Source organism: Pectinophora gossypiella, chromosome Z, assembly GCF_024362695.1.
Source record: "Pectinophora gossypiella chromosome Z, ilPecGoss1.1, whole genome shotgun sequence".
NCBI classification, from domain to species: domain Eukaryota; kingdom Metazoa; phylum Arthropoda; class Insecta; order Lepidoptera; family Gelechiidae; genus Pectinophora; species Pectinophora gossypiella.
Window position 1 is genome coordinate 3,774,189 of NC_065433.1, and position 22,757 is coordinate 3,796,945.

General features: G+C 36.1%; 2 protein-coding genes across 3 annotated transcripts in view; both read right to left on the bottom strand.

The window, feature by feature from the left end:
- LOC126380070 (importin-7) overlaps positions 1 to 632 on the bottom strand; it is a 34,538-nt gene extending 33,906 nt beyond the window's left edge. For both annotated transcript variants that reach the window (XM_050029266.1, XM_050029265.1), the window contains exon 1: positions 464 to 632. In XM_050029266.1, the coding sequence (XP_049885223.1) occupies positions 464 to 547 (84 nt within the window). In that variant the 5' untranslated portion in view covers positions 548 to 632. The remainder of the gene's footprint in view (positions 1 to 463) is intronic.
- A 6,841-nt stretch (positions 633 to 7,473) lies between these two features.
- Positions 7,474 to 16,817, bottom strand: LOC126380159 (uncharacterized). The gene is made up of 3 exons (XM_050029425.1): positions 16,707 to 16,817; positions 14,329 to 14,495; positions 7,474 to 14,089 (listed from the first exon to the last, which is right to left on the bottom strand). The coding sequence occupies exons 1-3, from the start codon at positions 16,726 to 16,728 to the stop codon at positions 13,739 to 13,741; spliced, it is 540 nt and encodes a 179-aa protein (XP_049885382.1). The 5' UTR covers positions 16,729 to 16,817; the 3' UTR covers positions 7,474 to 13,738.
- Positions 16,818 to 22,757: the final 5,940 nt, after the last annotated feature.

The window sequence follows — 22,757 nt, forward strand, 5'->3', positions numbered from 1 at the left end:
GTAAGAAGAGATTTTTACAATCAGTCTTATCGTTCCATTCGTATTCATACAGTATATGGCGAGTATATACGACATTTATACAATCGTCCGTTAAATTGACTAATATTCATTGCTACTTGCAAACTAGATGTAAAAATAACCATAATAGGAGGGTACATATTTAACAAGTTTGGTTAGACCGTTTCATCGAGTCATTAGCCTGGCAAAGGCGGCCGTCTTACACTTCGAAGAGATATAAATAGACTCCAGACCTCCTGCCACCATTACAGTATAATAAAAACAAATAATTTACAAACTATCTGAAAACATGCTCTCGAATCATACCAGCGCGGCATGTTATTATACGGCCCAATCATATTGTCGCACGCACAATGACTGGAGAAGGTGAAGACGGACTCCTCTATTTGGTCGGGTAGTAAAATTCTCGAGCATGTGGTGAACCAAGATGATAGATGATGAATACCTGCGAGAGTTGCTCTTCCGCCTGCTGCCTTTGGTTGGGGTCGATGGTGGCGCGCAAAATTTCGGTCAGCTTTCTTGTATCCATTTTCCCGTAATTAACATTAAATTTATAAAATAAATACTTTTCCAATGAGGGGCATGAGCCGCCGCCGGGCGTGGAAGTAAAAAAGGCAGATTGTCTGTGGCACACGGTCACGTGACAAACTAGGGCTGTTCATTTCATCTTTTTTCGATTTCATTATAATTAATTTAGGAACAGAGTATTCCTATGCGCAGATTGTATTAAATTGTATTATTGACCCACTGAACTGCTGGACAAAAGCCTCCCTCATATCTTTCCCTCATATCTACGAAATCTCAGTCTTTTGCGACCACCTGCAATCTCTCCGATAACAGTCAAGAGTCAAGATTGAACCGACGCCACGCCATATTGATTGAGGCGAATTAATGGGTTGAATCTTGGTTGAATCGTATCAAGCGGTTATCTAGATCCATCTTGCCCGACACCTGATCGTGGGATCATGTATTGTAGTATAATAGCAAATTGGTAGGCGTAACAATGATATAATAACCACGATCGCTGAGGAGGTGACCTTAACGGATCGGGCAGGATCGACTAGGCCGTTTGGTAACCGGTTATTTTATTTATTTTATTTTATTTGGGTAGCTTTTTAATAAAATGCACAAGTAAAGAAAAAGAACTATTATGGAAGCCCGCAGCGTTGAATCACTGAAGACTATACAGCATGGTCATACGATTTTAGCCTGTCCCTTGAAAGGCAAACAGATTTATCACAAATACAGTAAAAGACCTGTGATTATGTACAATAACTTGTAAATGACTCGTGCACGTGCAAAGACAAGTTCTTTGCGAATATTTTCTTTGTAAATATTTTTGTTAGGCTATTTGGGAATTGATTTGACATTTTTTGTTGTATAAGTTGTATTGTGAATATAACTGAAGATATATGAAGATTACCTACTGAAGACGTTACTACTCAAAAATGACAAAAGGAAAATGATGTCTTCAGTGAAGACATTATTTATCGGATTATATCTAAAGTACATGAAGCTATAAAATTGAAAACTAAGGACGTGAAGCCTGAAGACATTTTCTGGGTGCTTCTCCAAAAAATCACCAAAGACTAGGCTGTATGGGCTAAGTTCCCTTTGCCTGCCCGAATGGGCAAATATAAAAAAAAAAAGAAAAAAAAAATTGGCTTTGAATTTATTTTATTTAGCTATTTGACAAATATTTAATATACATTGCGAGTCTGACATTCACAAAAGTACTTAAACTAAGGATATAAACTGCAATGTACACCAAATATTTGTCAATTACGCAAATTCTCACTCGGACGTGACCCACGCATGAGCACACTGTTTTGTAAACTTTATATATTTATGTGGCCGGTCCCTTGATTTATTGATTATTCTTCCATGATATGGTAAACTCGTTGTCAAACACCGGCAGGCTGCCCGCATCCTACATATAAGGTAGGCTGTGTCGAACATAAATCTTTATCAGTCTGCTACCTAGCATTCCAGAGAACCGAAACCTTTTTTAAAATGGATCGTGAGCGGGTAGAGACGGAGCGTCGAACCTTCTTCGAACGTGTATCAGTGTTGTTAGCCGAAGTAAAACAACTCGGAGACGAGAAAAACTCCTTAATAAAAGAAATCCTTCAAAATTTGGAAACTCAAATCAAAAATAGTTGTTGGGAAATTCGAGCCCTGAGAGACCTGGAACTTTCAAGTGCAGCAGCACCTGATGTATATGATCTGATAAGGACTGCGCCGTTTGAACTGCGTACTACGCGTGACAGCGCAGATCAAGCTACTACACACAAACCCGAAGAAAATACCGCACAGCCGGCTGCACAAGTGGCTGCTAAACGATCAGCACAGTCAAGTTCACAGCAGAGTGAACCAAAACGCTTTAAGCAGGAACCCAAGAATAATCGTAAGGAGCCAGAAGATGTTTCACTTCAGGACGAAGAGGTAAACTTGACTGCATCCTCTTTAAATAATGCATCTGTCAAAATAAAATTGGAGGTTGACAGTGATGAAGAACCCTCTACAAGTTATGCCTCTCAAATCATAGAAGAACCCTCTACAAGCTATGCCGCTCAAATCAAAGAAGAACCTTCGACAACCTATGTCTCTCCAATCAAAGAAGAGCCCTCTACAAGCTATGCCTCTAAAATCAACGAAGCACCCTCCACAAGTTATGCCTCTCAAATCAACGAAGCACCCTCTACAAGCTATGCTTCTCAAATCAAAGAAGAACCCTCTACGAGTTATGCCTCTCAAATAAAATCCATAAGTAATGAGTCCGAATGCAGTCCCCGAGCACATATTGCCTCTCGTTTAATATTCGAAAGTGATGATGATTATGACAGTCCCCCAGTAAGTACGTCGGGCATAAAATTTGAGGGTGACGATATTGATGCTGATGCCCCACCAAATCATAACTTTGATACAAAAATGAAAACAATTGTAGCTGCATGGCAAGCTAAATTGGATAATTTCGAAGCTGTATTTGCTCGTAAAACTGAATTGGATAGTGACGATGATACCGATGAAGCTTCAACTTCTGCGAGTCAAGTTACCGATCCATTTGATGAGTCAGATTGAACTGGCAAGGATGATTTTATGAAGGACATGCACATGTCCATGTACAGAAACTAGGCATATTTTACCCAACATCAAAGTGAAGCGTTATAAACAAATGTATGTAAACAAGTTTTATTGGCTAGATCTGGGCCAGTAATGTTAATAATTACAATATTTACAATGTAGTGTAAAGACATGTATGTCTAAATAAAAAAAGTGTCTTTTTAAGTAGTCGTTAACTATTTCGGCTAATTTGGTTATGCTAACACACAGCAGACATAAATGTGTTAAAGGGTAGTGGAACATGATTTAATTGAAAAGATGGAGCTACAGGTGAGAGGAAATTGTGTAGAATTTGGAGGAAATAAACCTTACTAGATTATTTTTTGTCTCTTTAATATAATAATGTAAGTATAAATTATTAGAATGTACCCATTATATCAGCATTTACATATATGCTTAAACTTAACATTAAGTCAATAGTCTGCCACTCAGTACTTGTATATAAAGTTTAGCCCAATTTGGGTCTTAAAAATGCAATTAAAGTAGAATTCATCTTTTAATAGTATAATAATAATTCCTAGTTTCATACACAAGTTTAGAAAGATTTCTGCTTTATGTATGAACTCTCTCTCTCTATTTAAGAGCTGCGCTCTTGTCGGTGGAGTAACCGCCATTCCTCTCTTCTTCCCGCCAAAACCTTCACCTCCCGATACGACACGACCTGCACCTTCTCTTTTATTTGTTTCATAAATGTTATCCTAGGTCTACCCCTTCCTCTCTTCCCTTCAATTTTTCCTTCTATAATGTTTGTTATAAATGAATCGTGTCGTATCAGGTGGCCAATCATATTTCCTCTCCGGTTCTCTATAGTCTTCAATATGGTTCTCTTTTCTTCAACTCTTTCCAGCACTTTTTCATTTGACACCATTTCAATCCAGCTTATACCCTCGATCCTTCGCCAACACCACATCTCAAATGCTTCCAACCTCTCTCTGTCTCTCTGTGTCATAGTCCATGTTTCACTTCCATAGAGTGCAATGCTCCAAATATATGGTTTAATAAACCGTTTCCTTATTTTTAATGATATGTTTTTGGTTTCCAAAATGTATTTTTTCCTGTTAAATGCTTGTTTGGCTATTGCAATTCTGGCTATTATGTATGAACTGCTAACTAAATATTTTGCCAATGAATAATAATTCATAGAGTAGTACACACCTCCATGAATAGTGTTACATAAACTTATTTTTTCGATCAAATGATATGTTGTTGTTTTCTGTGTTCTAGTCATAAGTAAGTATATTTCAATAATATTATATTCCACAACTATATGTCTATTTGATGTTTATGGTACCTCAGGTAATTTCATAAAATATGTGTATATTAATATAGCCAATTAAATAAATACAGTTTAAAATACATTTTCTGATCTCACTGGGTACTTATGTGTATTTATCTATTCAATGGTTGTAAGGATTTGATTCTATAAAGCAGGTAAATTTATAAAAAATATCAAATATGAAAAATTATATATATAGTTATGTTGATGTATGTTATATAAAATGCTAATTAATTAGTAAGAAAAATACTATTCTATTAGATTATTTATTAAGTAGGTTTTAAAAATAGTTCTATAAAGAGGTTGGATGACTGTGCCTCATTGAAGAAGGTTTTTCGTGAGAAGGCATAAAGCTACAGGCATAATGCTGAGGTCCATCAATGTTATGCGTTTTTGTTGTTATAAGCTTGTATTGTAGCATCCTTAATAGAAATAAATATTTTTTCTTACTTCCTTATTACTTATTATTAAAAAATAGAAAAAATATTTAATAAATGTCAGTAATTAAGGCTTTAGTATAATAGTAGTCTGAATATTATGTCATTTTACCATTATTATACACATATAAGTAACATAACTTATTTGTGTAACTCTGGATTTATAAATGTCTCACATTTTGTAATTAATTACCTACTTATATATCTTTTTTTATCTTTCACACACTGTCTATTTGGGATACCTGACTGTCTTTTCTTCAATAACTTAGATCTATTTTATTCAGTAATCTTTATTGGGCATCAGTCCATTAAATTTACTTTGTTTCATTTACTTTTCTATTTCTAGTCATCAGTATAATTAAATAAATAAGTAGGTAAGTACTGTTCCTTCTATATTCATGCGAGATATAGTCTCATTAGTATTACACAGATAAATAATTTACGTATAATGAGTAATGGACTTATAAATAAGCCCCCAATTGATGTAGAATCCCTCTTAAAACTATCATAAGTGTTTCACGTAGGTACATTTATTTGGGATGCCTAACTATCTGTTCTACAATTACTTAGATCTATTTTGCTAATGTTTATTGGGTTAAATAATATTTAGATAGGTAGAAATTTGATTTATTTTTAAAATTGTTACACAAATAAATGTTTCCTTTACTTTTCTGTTTCTAGTCGTAAATTTGATTAAATAAGTTGGTACTGCTATTTCTATATTCATGCAAGTTAGTGTTGCCGAAAATCGATAGCTTTAGTATCGATAGTTGAAAAACAAAAAACTATCAATACTATCGATAGTTTCGCTCTTCGATATTGCGCAAGCTATCGATACTATCGATAGTTTTGTACGACCGATAGTGACCTTAATTTCGATAGTATTGAATGTAGCATTGTGTGGAACAATTCACACCATTTAAAGCTCGTATGGGTGTTTTTGCAGTGGATGTTTGGTTTTGAAGTAGGCAATTCTCTAAACTTAAAAAAAAACACTATCAAGTGAGTGGATAGGATTTCTTTTACAATACTATCGAAATTAAGGTCACTATCGATCGTACAAAACTATCGATACTATCGATAGCATGCGCAATATCGAAGAGCGATACTATCGATAGTTTTTCATCTTTTAACTATCGATACTATCGTTGTTTATCAATAGTATCGCCAAAAAAGAGCTATCGATAGTATCGATTAATTATCGGTACTATCGTTTTTTGGTAAACTATCGATAGTTCGATCGAAAACTATCGATAGGGCGCTATCGAGCGACAACACTAATGCACGTCGTTCATTATTATAAATTACTAACTTAAGTACACTTTTGATTTGTAATTAAGCGCCCAATTAATTTAGAATCCCTCCTAAAAGTATCAATTGTTTCACGTGGGTACATTTATTTGGGACATCTGACTGTCAGTTTTACAATACTTAGATATATACTTATTTCGTTAATCTTTATTAGGGCTCGGCCTTCAAAATTAAACATCTTGAATATTTTTGGAAGATATTTTTTGATACAAGTAGATATCTATGTTTTATAGTGTTAGGTAACAAGAAGAATTTGTTCCCTTGACTGTACAACTTTTCTATTGCCAGTCCTAAATAGAATTAAATAATGTTATTTCTATATTACTAAAATTTGATTATTGGTGTCATTCAAGCGAAATAAAGTTAGTAGGTATTTCATATTTTGTTTAATTTATAACTGCAGGTTTTACACGATTTTTCCCTTTTGAGCGTATTTTGTTTGTTTCGAAGTGATTATTTTTCGATTTTGTTTTTTGTATATGTACACACTGTTTGCTGACGCGGCGAATTTGTTTGGTATGCTGTACTTTGCGAAAGGTCTGCAAATGTGTCTTGCTTAATGAAGAGGCGGATGTTGCTATGCTGTTACTCTGCCCTTTCGTTCAGGAAACCTTATTGGATTACAATGTTGGTTGTGATTGCCTATTTGGCAATGCACTCCAGGCATTTTTGTTTCGGATCGCCGAACCCTAGCTTCGTCTCTGCTACATATATCAAGTTTGGTATCGTCTTCGTATAAATCGTCGACGAGGAATTAATTTCAAATTTCACTCACAAGGAGAGAAATGATTTTAACGTTTTTCGATTTTTACGAGTATATGATAGACTGGAATGGAAAATGCTACACCGACAAGAGCGTGGCTCTTAAATTGATGATGATGAGACAATACAGATAAGTATACGACAAACGTGAGGATTTGATCGTGTAAAATACTTGTAAAAAGCCCAGTAGTAGTTTGATAAGCAGTTCAAAGAGAATATAAATCACGTACGTACCTAAGCAGAAGCTAGATGTTGCAGCATAGTGAAAGCAGGTGCGCTGAAAAAGAATGTTTCTCTACGACGTACTGTTTTTTAGATAAGTATTAGCGAACAATACAAAAGTGGGACCTTTCTGTACCTCCCCCCCCCACTCTTGAGGACCTCCTAGACGTTAGATCTTTTAACATGTGGAGTCCCTAAGCACCCTAAACAACTTCCGCTTAGGTCTCCCACCACTCTGCAGCCCCTTTTTCGTTGATTAGGGCACCCATTAGGGTTTATGGGTACGTGATGAGACGATTGGTGATATCTAATAAAAAACAAATGGATATGGACAGGTAATTGTATATTTGTATATAAATATTTTAACAGGGATACACCTTTGTTGTTCTATTTGCAACGAGTCTATACAATAATAATTTGTTTGATATGTATTTTTTATAAAAAGAAAATTATATCTATGCATATATTTCAACCGTGCAATAAAAATATGTCTATTAGTATTATTTGCAATACATATTTGGTTATTAAAATAGGTATTATAATAGTTCATTATAGATTTATCGTTCATAATATGATATATAAACAGTAATTTCAGAATTATATCTATTTCACTAAAATCCACTTAAGTATTAGTATAGAATAAACAACTACGTATAGAACGGACAGTCCTTCCCGCACCAATTCGTACCGGAGATTTACTTCACCCCCTCAGATTTGGGCAGATCTAGGGGGAAACATGACTCCCATTAACGGCTTTCATTCATAATAACACTTCATTGATTTTACTACCTAGGTATATTGCTTCTCTTTATTTTGATCAGAATAATAAGATGGGAGATGTGTTGTGCCTTTGTGTAATAATGAGTCATCATTTATACCAAAAAAGCAAAGATAAAAGATGCATACATGTCTGTTATCCATGAAATTTGTTAATTTTTACGAGATTTTCAGTAAATATTCACTCAAGACTATAGATGTAAAACAACCGATTTAAAACGTTTTAAACAAACTGTTGCCGTTTTAAACCCCAAACAAATCGTTTTAAACTGTTGAAAACTCGCCTACAACAATAAAATAACTGTGTTTTAAACTTTATTATGGGCAATGTTTGGCCACCTGGCGTCATATTTCGTTTTTATTAGTTTATAGAATGTCAATAGAAAGTACCCACAACGGACCAACTAGAACTAAACACGCTTAGTATATTATTATGAATAACAGTATCTTACACATTTAATAATTCTTTATAAGTACAGTCCGTTATATCCTTACCTCGGTAAAATCAAGAAAATGTAGTTATAATTAAGATAACATAGTCATCTGTTGATAGCTGTTTTAAACAAAAAATAGGTCGATTTCGGTCCTTAACGTCTTATTTCGTTTTAAACCGGCTTTACATCTATACCCTACATTCTCATTTTATACGCGAATTTTACCTCAGAAATGTCCAATGAATGGCTCATTTCAATTACGTAAGTTGGTCGTTAAATAATATAAGCTAACGACTATATCCCACTTGGGGTAGACAGAGGTGCATCTATCGCAAGATGAACACCTCGCCTTGCTTTCTGAAATAGTTGCTCAATAAACAATTATAATATTTAGAAGATCTAATAAATACAAATTAATTTTGAAATATGCAGAGACAATTTATTTTTAAATTGAATTACAGTCATAGAATAAAAGAATAATAGAAAGGCAACTTTCCGCTGCCCACCAGCGGCTGAGCAACGTTTAGCTCTCCCCCACTCGGTCTTACTTTAGTCTTCAATCGTATGGGCGTGAGACGTTACACACACGATAACGTCAATGTGTATTGTCTGTGTAAAACGAGGTTTTTTTTGTATGAAGTGTACGGGGTGTGGGACAGTACAAACTGTTGAAGTGCTGACTAAATGTAATATTTGAAATTATTCAAGCGCAAGCACGCTGCAAAGTTTGCCATAAGGCCCATAGACATGGATGTTATTCGCGCTTACGCTAGATGCACAGTTCTGCAATCCAATCTAAACCTTAGTACCTGAGATATAGAACCGCGGCGCGCGAATAAAAACGAAATGAGGTGCGGCAAACAGTGCATCTGTCGTGACCAGACCTTAAAATTGATCATTTCATGATATGTTCGACCATTTCATGAAATAGCCAACTTAAGTTGACCATATCTTTGAAACGTCAACGTTAAATGATATTTCAATCAACGTTTGGCCATAGTGTTAATGTACGCACTGTCCATGTTATGTGCTGTAATAAACATGCGAATAGTTGATTAATTTCTTAAGTTCAATATGATTTACGTAATCGATATGGAAAATTGTATAATTGTTTCATTGATTATAATATCAATCGAGTTTTAAATATAATCGACACCAGCGCCACTACCGGTGGATAATGTTACTAAACGATATAATTGCCAACGTTTGGCCATATCATGAAGTAATCACGCATTCAGTTGCTTGTATCGTTAAATGTTTTGTGTTCATTGATATGGCCAAACTACATCATGATGTGGCCAACGAATGATATTCTATTTCATGAAATATGAAAATTTCGTGAAATGACCGAGCACATCATGAAATGATCAATTCTAAGATCTGGCTACGTCACATCTACCAACATAAATATGATTCCGTGGACTTTAGTGGAACAGACAAATTTAATGTAGGTACAGCTCTGGCTCGGTTCTCGTCACTATCGTCACAAAGACTCGAACATTTTTCAAAAGACATTTACATTAAGTCACAATAGTTCTGTCCATAACATCCAAAATTGTTATAAAAATAAAACTATATTTAGACATAAATCCACTTTATAAATGTAAAAACTTTGCCACAGTAATTATAATTAAAGCTGTATACAAAATAATATTCTAATTAGACTCGCGTCTATTTCGAATGATACGCGACTGCGGCTGGTGGAATGACAAAGTAAAATGAAATTCTTACATTTGTAAAGTGACTTCGTAGTAACATTTCTCATATCTTCGACTAACATCGAAGTAAATATTTATAGAAATGGTGACAACATTAAAATTAGCAAATTACGTTTCTGTTTTATATTTCACGTGACTAATTTGGATGAATTGTTCCACTTGGCAGGACAAATACTGTTGTAATCATGTATACCAGACAAGACCGCTTTAATAAAAAAAAATAATACAACAAATTACTAGCTTAGATTGGTGGTAGCAATTGCAGCTTACGCACGCAACAAAACAAAACATTTTATAAAACACTTGTAACTTAACTACACGCTTGTAATAATTGTCATAGGTTCTTAGATAAATGCGTATTTCATTTTAATACACAATTCTAACTATATACATATACATTATTGTTATGCTACTTCTCTTACGTCTCAATGCTACTCCGGTATAACATAGGGGTAGGCAGGGGTGTATAATATAAGCTCACTGCACGATAGCTCGGGCTCCGGTAGTCCGCTATGATTAAGACGTTAAAACTGACTTATTAAACTTATAGTTTATCATCTAACGCCATTTATAATGCCGTTAAACGTTGGCCAGCTCTGTGCAACGCCTTTAGTTGGCCACCTAGTTCCGCTCACATGCAACAGATGGCGCCACATTCAATAATGCAGTCTTCAAGCAGTCGTGAAATGCGATATCGAAGTTTACACAGCAAGACGCATATATACCACTTCCAACACAACACTGTTGGATGGTCGATCCCTAGTCACACTGCTAACTTGTGGCTAGCGGGGTACTATGCTCAGTTCGGTACCCCGAAAACATAATAAAATAGTATCAATATACACGACAGGACGTAAGAGTAGCCGCAATGTCGCAATAAATATATTTTAAGGAATAGTTTTAACATGCTAATTTACCATCCCTATTCTGTTACTAAGATGTAACAAATTTTGAAAGGCATACTTAAATATCTGCACCATATGTATATTTAAAATAAGATTTTTATTAACATCATATTCTATTATACTCTTAAAACAATATAATTCTAACGACATCATAAACATTCAAATACGTTATCGTAACTATTTACATACAACATTTACTTAACAAGTTTAGGGTTTTGGGACCCCAGCTCGACGACAATAGATGGCGTAAGTGCAGCCATGCCATTCGGTGATCGAAATTATTATTTAAACTAAGCAAAATGAGCTCTACACCTTCCTATTTTCTTCAGATTTACTCCGAGTCTGGAGTTATTGTCATCTTCCTACTTGAATGTTATTCTGATTACTTATTATTAGAAACTTTTATTTGTAACAAAAAGAGCCAGTAACGTAACTTCAGACCTAGAGTAAACCTGAAGAAAATAGGAAGAATTTATAATATTTTTTATAGTTTGTAGGTTCTCGAGGCCTTCAAGTAGTGGCCAAAAGGTGTAGAGCTCTTTTAGTTCAGTTTATCTATGACAAAAATAATAATTTCGTTCACCGCTACACTTGTCTTACGCTATGTATTGTTGCTGAGCGACACCCTTAAATATATTGCAGAATTTGTGCTGTCAATTGAATGGCGATAGACAAGCGCCATTTATACTCTTTAAAACAATATGGTTCACCATTTTCAAAGGCATCCGTTTTAGTAGTAGTTACAATTACTAGTATAATTTGTAAGGACAGTAAATTATGCTGGAAGCTCCCCAAATGAAATACAAAGACGATTTACATCGTTCTATTCATACAATGAGAGAAAAAAAAACGGAATATAGAACCAATTGTAGTAATACTGAGTAGAGAATCGAAGCGGAGGAGACACGTTACAGCTTTATAACATTCAGTTAACCAGTTACAAACACACTTTCGCGGTTAGCGTATCTTTTTTACTATCGTAATACATGGGCATTTCGTGCAATATTTTTGTAATTCAAAAATTTTTAAACCCATAAGGACATGCATGTCCTATTTGTGGGCACATTTTTCATGCCATAGTGTGTCTATGTAGGGACTATATTTTCTATCACCAAAATTTATATTTGTCATCAAGATGTATCACCTAATAAATAGATCTATCGCCACGAAATACTTTCGTTCTCAGATAAACAAAAATTGTTCCCAGGTATGAATTATCAAATTAATGTTAATATATGTGTAAAATAAGAGATCGATAACCAATAAAATTATATTGCATTACATGAATATAAACTTCGTTCTTATAATAACAGTTTTGTTACTTAAATAATAACTCTGTGCTCAGAATGGTAGATCTGTCACCAAATAAATCGATTATCGATCCCTGACTGCGACTCCTTTTTATTTGATATTTTGTCACCAATACAGTAGTAACATTTTATTTCGTTCAGATATTAAATTAATAGTATTCGTTACCAATTTAATACATCAATTTATAATTTTAATGAAAAAATGATCAAAGGGGCGGAGACAAATTGGCGCGCTTTAAAAATTGACCAATCCGGCCTCAACGATGGGTAGTAGGTAACTAGGTTCGATCACACGATGCGCGACGCGGGCGGCGTGCCATAAGCCAGCTATTTTAAACCAGCGCTGATTGTTCAGTGGTAATTATTTTAAACAATAAATATTGATTATATTGACTTTAATTGTTTTATTTACTACTCTGCTAAATATAATTTATACTACCAGTGGAAATTTAGAACCTTGGGAGTCTAGTTAAGTAGCAGAATCTTTTGGTTGAAACGATGATGACAACCCTAATTTTTTATTTGAACTTAATGCAATTTTCTAGTAACATAATATGATTTATTGGTAATCTCTTTAAATTAGTTTGTTTAAATACTTATTAGGACACACCTATTATAATACAAACAAAAACATTTATTTGGTACTAGACCTTATATCTCAGGATTTTAGGTGATTTATTGTGGAACTGATTTTGCATTGTTTGGTGACTACATTTTGGTGACAGATCTACTATTTTGAGGACAAACCCTATTATTTAAGAAACACAAAACTAATTAAATAGGTGATAGCTTAAATGATACCCGTCTATGTATGTATGTGTTTATCGAAAAATAACATTGCACGCGAGGGGTTGATATCTAATTTTCAGTTACACAGTGAACGTGTTAAGTTTAAATGCCAGTATGGATACCAACTGCAAAAAAAGACTGGTAAGTTATATGTATCTGTTTAAATGTAATTAGATACTACTTGATGTGTTCGAAAATCTAGTCTGCGCGGACGTTAACTACCACTTAAGTAAAGATACGCTTTAGCGATTAAGTATAACGCTCACAACTTTTAAATCTACCCTACACATTAAACAAAATTAATAATTATAAAATAATGTCACAAGATTAAGGCCAAGGAGCACTAGCCACTAATGACTTAAGAACATAAATAATTGAACAAGACTCAACTTATTAACTTATTTGCCATTCGGCATGTGCCATTTAAGCTCGGATAAATCACATGGGATGGTCCCATTTGACCAGATACCTTTTTGCGGGTAGATGGCATTCTATATCGAAAATAAAGAAAAGAAAAAGAGCGACACGCTATCAACATTTGGCCTTTGACGTTGTGAAGGAAAGCGAAAAAAAATACAGTGAAAGATTTTTTATACCGTGACTTCGCCGTCGAGCTGTGGCCGCTCGTAGCAGGTTCTATGTTGGGCGCGGTGAGTTCACCTGGCGCTGGCGGCGGCCTCCGACTCGGGCCCGTCGTGGTACTCGTGGAAACATGGCACTATGCAGAGGTTGGTCCGGCACTCCGGGCAGTGGTACTGGGTCTTCCGCCGGAGGATCCTGCCGCACTCGTCGACGGTGTTCCAGCAGAAGTTGCAGCTGAGCGGCGGCCCGGAGCGCACGGCAGGCGTGTGGCTGGCGCGCGTGGTCTGCGGCGCTGACGCCTCGCCCGCCGCCTCTAGCGACGTGGACGGCGTCCCGCTCGACGACGACGACTGCCGGTCTATCACAGTCACTGCCCTGATCAGGAGAGACCCCACTTCCTGATCTTGCGTTCTCACTCGTCGGTTCTGGAATAATATAATTAATCCTGGATCTGATCGCATTATGTACGCCTAGTCCTTTTCCAACTCCACCACTACTCTACTACTGCTATAGCACGTAATCCCAACTGAGCACCCTTAGGCCTGTTGTCTTAAATTTTGTATCGGGTAAGAGCCCTCAGCGCTCCCCATTTGTCCGGCCAAGTAGTTAACGCTATCTGCGGCAAATCTACAATAAGTCATATCAAAAAATATGGTGCAGGTACCTTGTACTGCGGATAGGACTCGTGTTTCTGTAGCAGCGGCGCGGAGGCGGCGGGCGCGGGCTCCGACACCTGCTTGCGGAGCCCCATGTCCTCAGGCTGCACCCGGCTCTGCCGTTTGAAGTATTTGGTACGCCGCATCTTCAGCCCTGCCTGCCCGCTCGATGAATCTACGGGGATTTACTGCGTGTTATCGACGGTACAAACAAATTAACTTACTAGGCTAGTTTCCAACTAGGAAAATCTATTACTTTTTACTAAACGTCAAAACAGCCTCCGTGGTCTAGTGGTTAGAGCGTTAGGCTCACGATCTGGAGGTCCGGGTTCGATTCCCGATGGGGACATTGTCGAAATCACTTTGTGAGACTGTCCTTTGTTTGGTAAGGACTTTTCAGGCTTGAATCACCTGATTGTCTGAAAAAGAAAGATGATTCCGTGCTTCGGAGGGCACGTTAAGCCGTTGGTCCCGGCTATTAGCCGTAAAAACACCTCCACCAACCCGCAGTGGAGCAGCGTGGTGGAGTATGCTCCATACCTCCTCCGGTTGATTGAGGGGAGGCCTGTGCCCAGCAGTGGGACGTATATAGGCAGTTTATGTATGTATGTATAAACGTCAAAACACGAAATTACTATGGAATTTGCATAAAAACGCACACTGTGACGTCATAGAATAACAAGATAGAATGACAGACTTATTATTTCGTTTTCCTGTTTAAAATTCATAAATAAGTTTAATATAAAAAATAAAAGGTTTTTCGTTAGTTGTAAATCTGACTTTATTTAGTAAGCACGAATAATAATGTGTAAAGATAGTCATCGTTTATTACAATATTTCTAAATAAAATAATATTAATATACATAAATAATTAACAATTATGAGGCAGGTGGGGATACCTGGTTGATGGTTGCGATGATTGCGAGTGTGGAGTATCACCACAAACTATGGCTCACCTTTTGTGCTGTCCTAAGTGCCCTAACACCTGCACTATTGAAGACCTGTACGAAGCCACTGACAATGCCGTAAGCGTGGCCAATTATTGGTCAGCAAAAATTTAGCTTCGATCGCCATCGACTCGCAAAGAAGAAGATTAACAATTCAATGCCTTACGCGTCTAATCGCAAACAATCCCCCCGAGTTGTTCCAGGCGCAAATGTCCCCATTAGGTACACTCGCCGCATTACCACGGTGTATGACGATGGACAACCTTTGCGCCAAGAAAGAGCTCGCACGCATATCGGACCTCTTCTCTCTTAACCTACGCCTGCGCGCGCATTACTGCGTGTTTATTAATCAGAATTTCATGATTTATCTTGAACCCAGTAGTCCCAGTACACGACCACTCCCCGGACACTTCATACAAACAACCTCGCCCGGTCGGTGTTCGTTGAATGCTGTCAGGTGGCATCTCGTATCCATTAGTACGGTGTGTAAGGTGTGTTGACAGAGTCAAGATTTCAGGAGCCAATAACTCTATATCTTTTGCTGTTAGTGGAGTTCTTTTTGTGTGTTTCACCAACCGATAACACGAAAGAAAAGGCTCTGATTATAGTAAGAGCATAGATAATACATCAATATTACAATCTTCCCTTGTAAATTTTCGTGCAAATTTCAATATGAATTGCCGAAAGTGTTTATTTCTGGCTTCCGCTGTTTCCTCCGCTGTCTCTCCTGAAGAGCCGTGAATCAAAATTTTGTGGACCGTGGGAGACATCGGAAGCCAGGAATACATAGATACGTAGAATTTGGCAGTCTCAAAAGTAAATGCCGCGTATTTATCTACGTCAACAGAAATACCACAAGAGATAACTTCTAAGATTGTTGCAAAGAAAGAAAAGAAGAATACTTTTTTTTTAAAGAAAGCTTCATTTCGTTTAACATTATCCCATTTATTTTTGAACTCAGACTTAAATCTCTTAAGAATTGTTTTAATAATATTCTCCTCGCAACCAAACTCTTCAGTCAAATATGTATTTATATAAAAATTCAAATTTTTTATCAATATTTTTAGACTGTGTCCCTTTTATTAAGTATGTTAAATAAATCATTTCTAGTGTAATATGTTTTCCAATGTTCTTCCTGTTCTGAAAGATAAAAAATAATAAAATGTAATCACTTCGACTCTTACCTATTAAGCAATTTGTAACGTTTTATGCTAAAATGCGTCTGACTTGCGGATTAGCAACAATTAGGGAAGTTTCATATTTATATCTTGTAGTTACCAAAATATAGACCGACGTTGCCAGACTCATAAACATAACCCTTCGTGAATGTTCTAAATGCTGTTAATCTTAGTCTTTGATATGGTCCAGTTATAAGTTCATATATCTGGGGCAAATATATAATAATTAGTAATAATGGTTATTATTATAACACTTCTTACCTTGATTAACAATATCCATCATTAAAATATTTGGTCCGCAACATATACCATTAAATTACAAGTCTTAAAGATCGAGATTTTTTTAGTTAAAGAACGTAATGCAAACAAAAGCATACAACAATGAACTTCAATGACTGATTACTTGCAAAAACCACAAATGTGGATATATTTGAGGGTAGTTACATATAGGGAATTTATCTAGCTGTCAATTGGTGACATTCGTTAAATAGTATTACCATTTTCGAAATTTGTATTTATGGGCAACTACCTCCATACAAGCATCCCTATGTGCAACGGTTGTATTTTAGATGGTGCGCATCCATTGGAGCGAAATTATAATATATTACTATACACTTCTGCCTACCACTTATTGTGCTGCAGCACGCTGTCGCGTTCTTTTGGCATTTGCTTTGCTCACAGTATAGCGTGCGACAGCGTTCCGCCGCGTGCGCACATCTCGCTCTAGCAAATGACGTTTCTGAGTGACAGAAAAGGACAGAAGCAGTGCAGTTCCGATCTCTCAGATGTGGTTCAACCGCGTGCATCAAGCTAGCGGCCTCAAAAAAAAATGGGCACGAAAAAATAATTTGACCATACCAAAAAATAGTATTCTTATTGAAAAAAATAGTACCTGTTGTAAAAAAATTAGTACCATCACGAATCTGGATTTATAGCCATGTATTATTGCACTTGCTAGCTTGATGGTGAGCGAAATTTGGCGAGAGTTAACGACAAGGTCTTTCGCTTTGATTCAAACGCCAAAAAATAGTACCGAAATAGTACTCACCCCCTGCAAAATACCGAAATTAGTACTTCAACGGTTCCAAAGTTATAAAGGCAGTTCTTTGATCCCGCTGGCTTGACGTTTTGAAAATACCTATTATCTAGGGAACGCTTGCATACTTCAGTTTGTAACTAATGTCAATAAACTCGTATGAAATAGTACTCCCTACCATCATAATTTGGACCTGATTCTCTTTGTAGAAATATGTCAAAAAGTCATTATAACCTATGTCATACATTTATCAAGACAGGTACAGTCGCGAACAAAATTATTACACATGCTCAAGAAGAATGTTGTCAGAATTTAGTATTATTCCCCATTTTTGGGTAAAAATTGGTGAAGTGCCAGGGTTGTCAGATGAAAGTAATATCATTGTTGAAACTCTTTGAGTTATTCTACAAATACTGCAAATTGTTTATTAACAAACACTTCGCTCCGTAACAAATTGAACATGAAGGTATAAATTATAAAATAAAACAGCAGATTAAAAATGTATTATGATGTATTAAAATCACAGATTGTTTTCAATAAGAACTAGACCCATGCAGCCATTTTCTATTAAAATTAGTGCATTATGGGTGTATGCAATAGCAATTTGTTGTAATAGCAACACTCTGAAGTGCAAAGAAATGGTAGGGTAGACCTCCAAAATGGCAATACTGGCGATGGCAATACTTACGAATAAATTGTGAGGTTATGTAATTGTCTACGAGACTGTATCAACAACAAATGTATGGCATGGGTTATGATGATTTTTTAACATATTTCTACAAAGAGTATCGGATCAAAATTATGATGGCAGGGAGTACTATTTCATACGAGTTTATTGACATTAGTTACATACTGAAGTATGCAAGCGTTCCCCAGATAATAGGTATTTTCAAAACGTCAAGCCAGCGGGATCAAAGAACTGCCTTTATAACTTTGGAACCGTTGAAGTACTAATTTCGGTATTTTGCAGGGGGTGAGTACTATTTTTTGGCGTTTAAATCAAAGCAAAAGACCTTGTCGTTAACTCTCGCCAAATTTCGCTCACCGTCAAGCTAGCAAGTGCAATAAAACATGGCTATAAATCGAGAACCGTGATGGTACTAATTTTTTTACAACAGGTACTATTTTTTTCAATAAGAGTACTATTTTTTGGTATGGTCAAATTATTTTCTTCGTGCCCATTTTTTTTTGAGGCCGCTAGCTTGACGCACACGGTTCAACCTTAAGTCACATTGGAGCAACTGATGAATGAATGAATGTGAAATGGGTTCTTGTAGGGCAAATAAAAACCTGGTTACAAAATAATCAAAGTTTTATTATCTAGGCAATGTAGTGCTACGCACAACACGGGTATTATAATTTTATATAAGTAATTAGGCTTCATTATTTATGCTATGGCATAAATATTTCATATTTCAATACATGATTTAATACGATATTATTGATTTCTGGTAACACAATACTGACTACGGTAAGTCTTGTGTGGATTATAAATTATTTATATGGTATAACAAGAGCAGAAATATGCACGAGTTCACAGAATGCAAATCAAATATCTTTGGTTTTCTCTAAGACAAATCTTAGAGAAAACCAAAGAGAGCGGGAGTAGAGTTCTCTTAATAACTCTATCTATACAAAATGGCGCGCGGCGTAATTCGGTGTCAATCCACACAAGACTTAAACCGCTAACATAAAAAATGGCACTGAATACTTCAAAATCATCATTAATTAATTACATTACAAAATATATATTCCAAATCACGATTACATGGTACACGCCCTCAATTTGATCGCAGTCTTCGTAAACCGTTCGCGTAGCCTATAAATGCCTGTTTTATTACTTATGCTAACTTCACTTATGTACATTCTATATACATGCAAGGATTGCAGACGTATCGATTGATCACTCTACAGCAGCTATGTTGCCATATTAAATAACTATATTCCCTCTAAGATTCAGAGTTAAATAAAAAAAATCAGTCGACATTAGAGATCTTCGCACTCGAAACAATAAGTATCGTTGTAATACTAGTAGATTAGAAAAATACAATACTCCCTACGGTAAAACATAATAGGTACATATTAATATGGAAGGTTTTATCTATATGGCATCGGCGGAAATAATACATGCATTATAAAATATGCTACATGCATACATGCATTATAAAATATGCTACATGCATACATGCACAATCTTATTTATTTGGAGATGTCCATTAATCACGTGAGGTTTTTTTTAGTTGTTTTTAACCCTTAACCTGGTGATACGTGTTGCGGTGATATTTCGGATTTCCTTATCCTGGCACTGCCACCATCACGGATCGGGATTTAGACTACACAGAAACGGCAGACCGGCAAATTCTGGTATTCGGCGACAAATTATCGTCATCTTTTCTGTGTAGTCAGAATCCCGATCCGTGATGGTGGCAGTATAAGGCCAGGATAAGGGACTCGATGTTTCGTGGTTATGTTCTGCCGTTGCATGTAGACTAAAAAAATCTTTAAACCGTTTTGTGGTAACACTGTTAGTAAAAAAGGCTCAGACACGAACGCGCTTGTGGCTAAAAAATACTTAAACTAACTTAATTACAAATGCATGTGATCGTAGTTACAACACTAGTTTAACCTAACTAATATTATACACAATCAGAGATCTTCCATGATACTGTTCTTACATTGAGCTGCGCTTGCGTCTACAGTGTACCTTCAACAAATTGACAATCCTCCTTGATAACATACGCACCTTAAGTCATAACCGTAATCTTTAGAAGTAGCCAGAGCCGGTCGTGACAACTAGCAGCCACTTTTGGTATTTCAAATAAATAATGGCCCTGATTCCTGCAGGTACCTCTTAATTTTAATATATCCCTTTCCTTTTCGTCAAGTAAGAAAATGACAGGTAAAACTTAGTTTTGCAAAAGTAATGCAATCATACAAAGGAATATAAAAAAAAATGTTTGCTGCTGTTCGAATCGGCACCACTGCGTCGAGGTAATTCGGTAACGACTGGATCGTAAATTATAAAATGATCATTTATAAATAGGATCCAGTTTAAATTTATAAATAGAATCCAGTCTAAATTTATAAATAGAATTCAGTCTAAATTTATCAAAAAACAAGACCCATTCATATTTTTAACTACGTGTTTTAAGTAAGAATTACGTAGCAATAAGTTCGACGTTTGACCACGTTTAATGATGACGTCATGACTTGGTATTTTCGGTTATTTACGTCTCATAATAAAAAATAGTACAAGGTTGACATCTAGCATATGTTTTGCCAACTTATAGAAGACGCAGCGCGTATCGCGTGACATCGCTATGTAAAATTTTTCCTTATTCTAAAGTCTGACCAGCAACAAAAAAAAACCTGATTTAACGGCGCCACTTTCGCATTTCACAATAAGGTGTCCCTTATCCTGGCACTGTCACCATAATCGAATCGGATTCTGACTACACAGAAAAACTGTCGAAAATTTGTCGAAAAATATCAGATTCTGTTGGTCTGCCGTTAAAAAATTACAAGGATTTTTGGTATGTGTTATGTGTCAGGATAAGGCTTTCCCCAACATCACTTTTTGATTTCATCAACAAAATGACGATAGTCCGGTCAATATAGGGGTTGTGGAGTGCATGAGAGGGATCCTAAGGTTTTTCTTCAGGAATTTGTTTAGGGAGTTAACATACGAAAAGTCCTCGTGTCTAGGGGGCGAGCCGGAGTGGGGAAGGGGGGGAAAGCTTCCCTTTTTGGGGTTTTTCACTTGTATCTCAAAAAACGGTGCGTCCTAGAGATAAAAGTTCTTTAATTAAATAAAAGGTCATATAATTTCCTATATTACATTGTCATTATACATACACTTTTCTGAATTCCCACCAGTTTTCGAGCTACGGGCTTCGGAAAAGTGACAATAAAAAAATGAGCCCAAAAAGTAGGAGATCTTAGGTCCGCCATCTTATATTTTTGAAACAAAGCCAACCGCTTGGAATAGGTGTTTCTTAGGATATTCTGAACTGATTTAGTCCGGTTGCAATGAGGTTGCCCACCCCCCGCAGGTAGGCAGACGTGGGGGAGGATTTTTTTTTAGTGCCTCACGCTGTCCTTGATTTGTTCTACTTCTAGCAACTGTATCAAATTTGGTATCGTCATCGTGTAATTCAAAGATGGGGAATTTATTCCGCAACTTAATTTTTTGCCCAACTATACAAAAATATCTAAAAATCAATTTTTCCTAAAAAAAGTGTCCCTTTTTTTCTTAACTCCAAAATGAAAATTGTGAGGATTTCTTCAAGAAAAGTCAACATTGGATTTGTCGCATTAGATTTCAGAATTTTGAAAAAAAAAAAAAGAAAGTTTAATATTAAAGTGCGCTACAAACGAATATCTCAAAATGTAGGAGATCTTAGGTGCAACATCTTTAAGTTTTTGAAACAAATAAAAGATGTTGCATTTTCATACCATGCTCATTTTCCATCATCATCCAGCAAACCCCATCCCATCATCTTCTGTCACCTTTCATCATCAATCAACATCTTTCATCATCTATCACCTTTCATCATCGTTCAAAATCATCCGTCAACATCCTTCATCTGTTCAGACCCTAGATAAGTTACACCAGATTGCTCTACAAGACAAATCTAATGCGACAAATCCAATGTTGACTTTTCTTGAAGAAATCCTCACAGTTTTCATTTTGGAGTTAAGAAAAAAGGACACTTTTTTAGGAAAAATGGATTTTTTTGATATTTTTGTATAGTTGGGCAAAAATTAAGATGCGAAATGAATTCCCCATCTTTGAATTACACGATGACGATACCAAATTTGATACAGTTGCTAGACGTAGAACAAATCAAGGACAGCGTGAGGCACTAAAAAAAAATCCTCCCCCACGTCTGCCTACCTGCGGGGGGTGGGCAACCTCATTGCAACCGGACTAAATCAGTTCAGAATATCCTAAGAAACACCTATTCCAAGTGGTTAGCTTTGTTTCAAAAATATAAGACGGTGGACCTAAGATCTACTTTTTGGGGTTATTTTTTTATTGTCACTTTTCCGAAGCCCGTAGCTCGACAACGGGTGGGAATTCAGAAAAGTGTATAATGACAATGTTGTAGGAAATTTTAGAATCTTTTATTCAATGAAAGAACTTTTTTATCTAGGACGCACCGTTTTTGAGATGTAAGCGAAAAACTCAAAATTGGGGCCTTTCCCCCTCCCCCACTCCGGCTCGGCCCCTAGACGTGGACTCTTTTAGTGTGTTAACACCCTAAACACCCTGA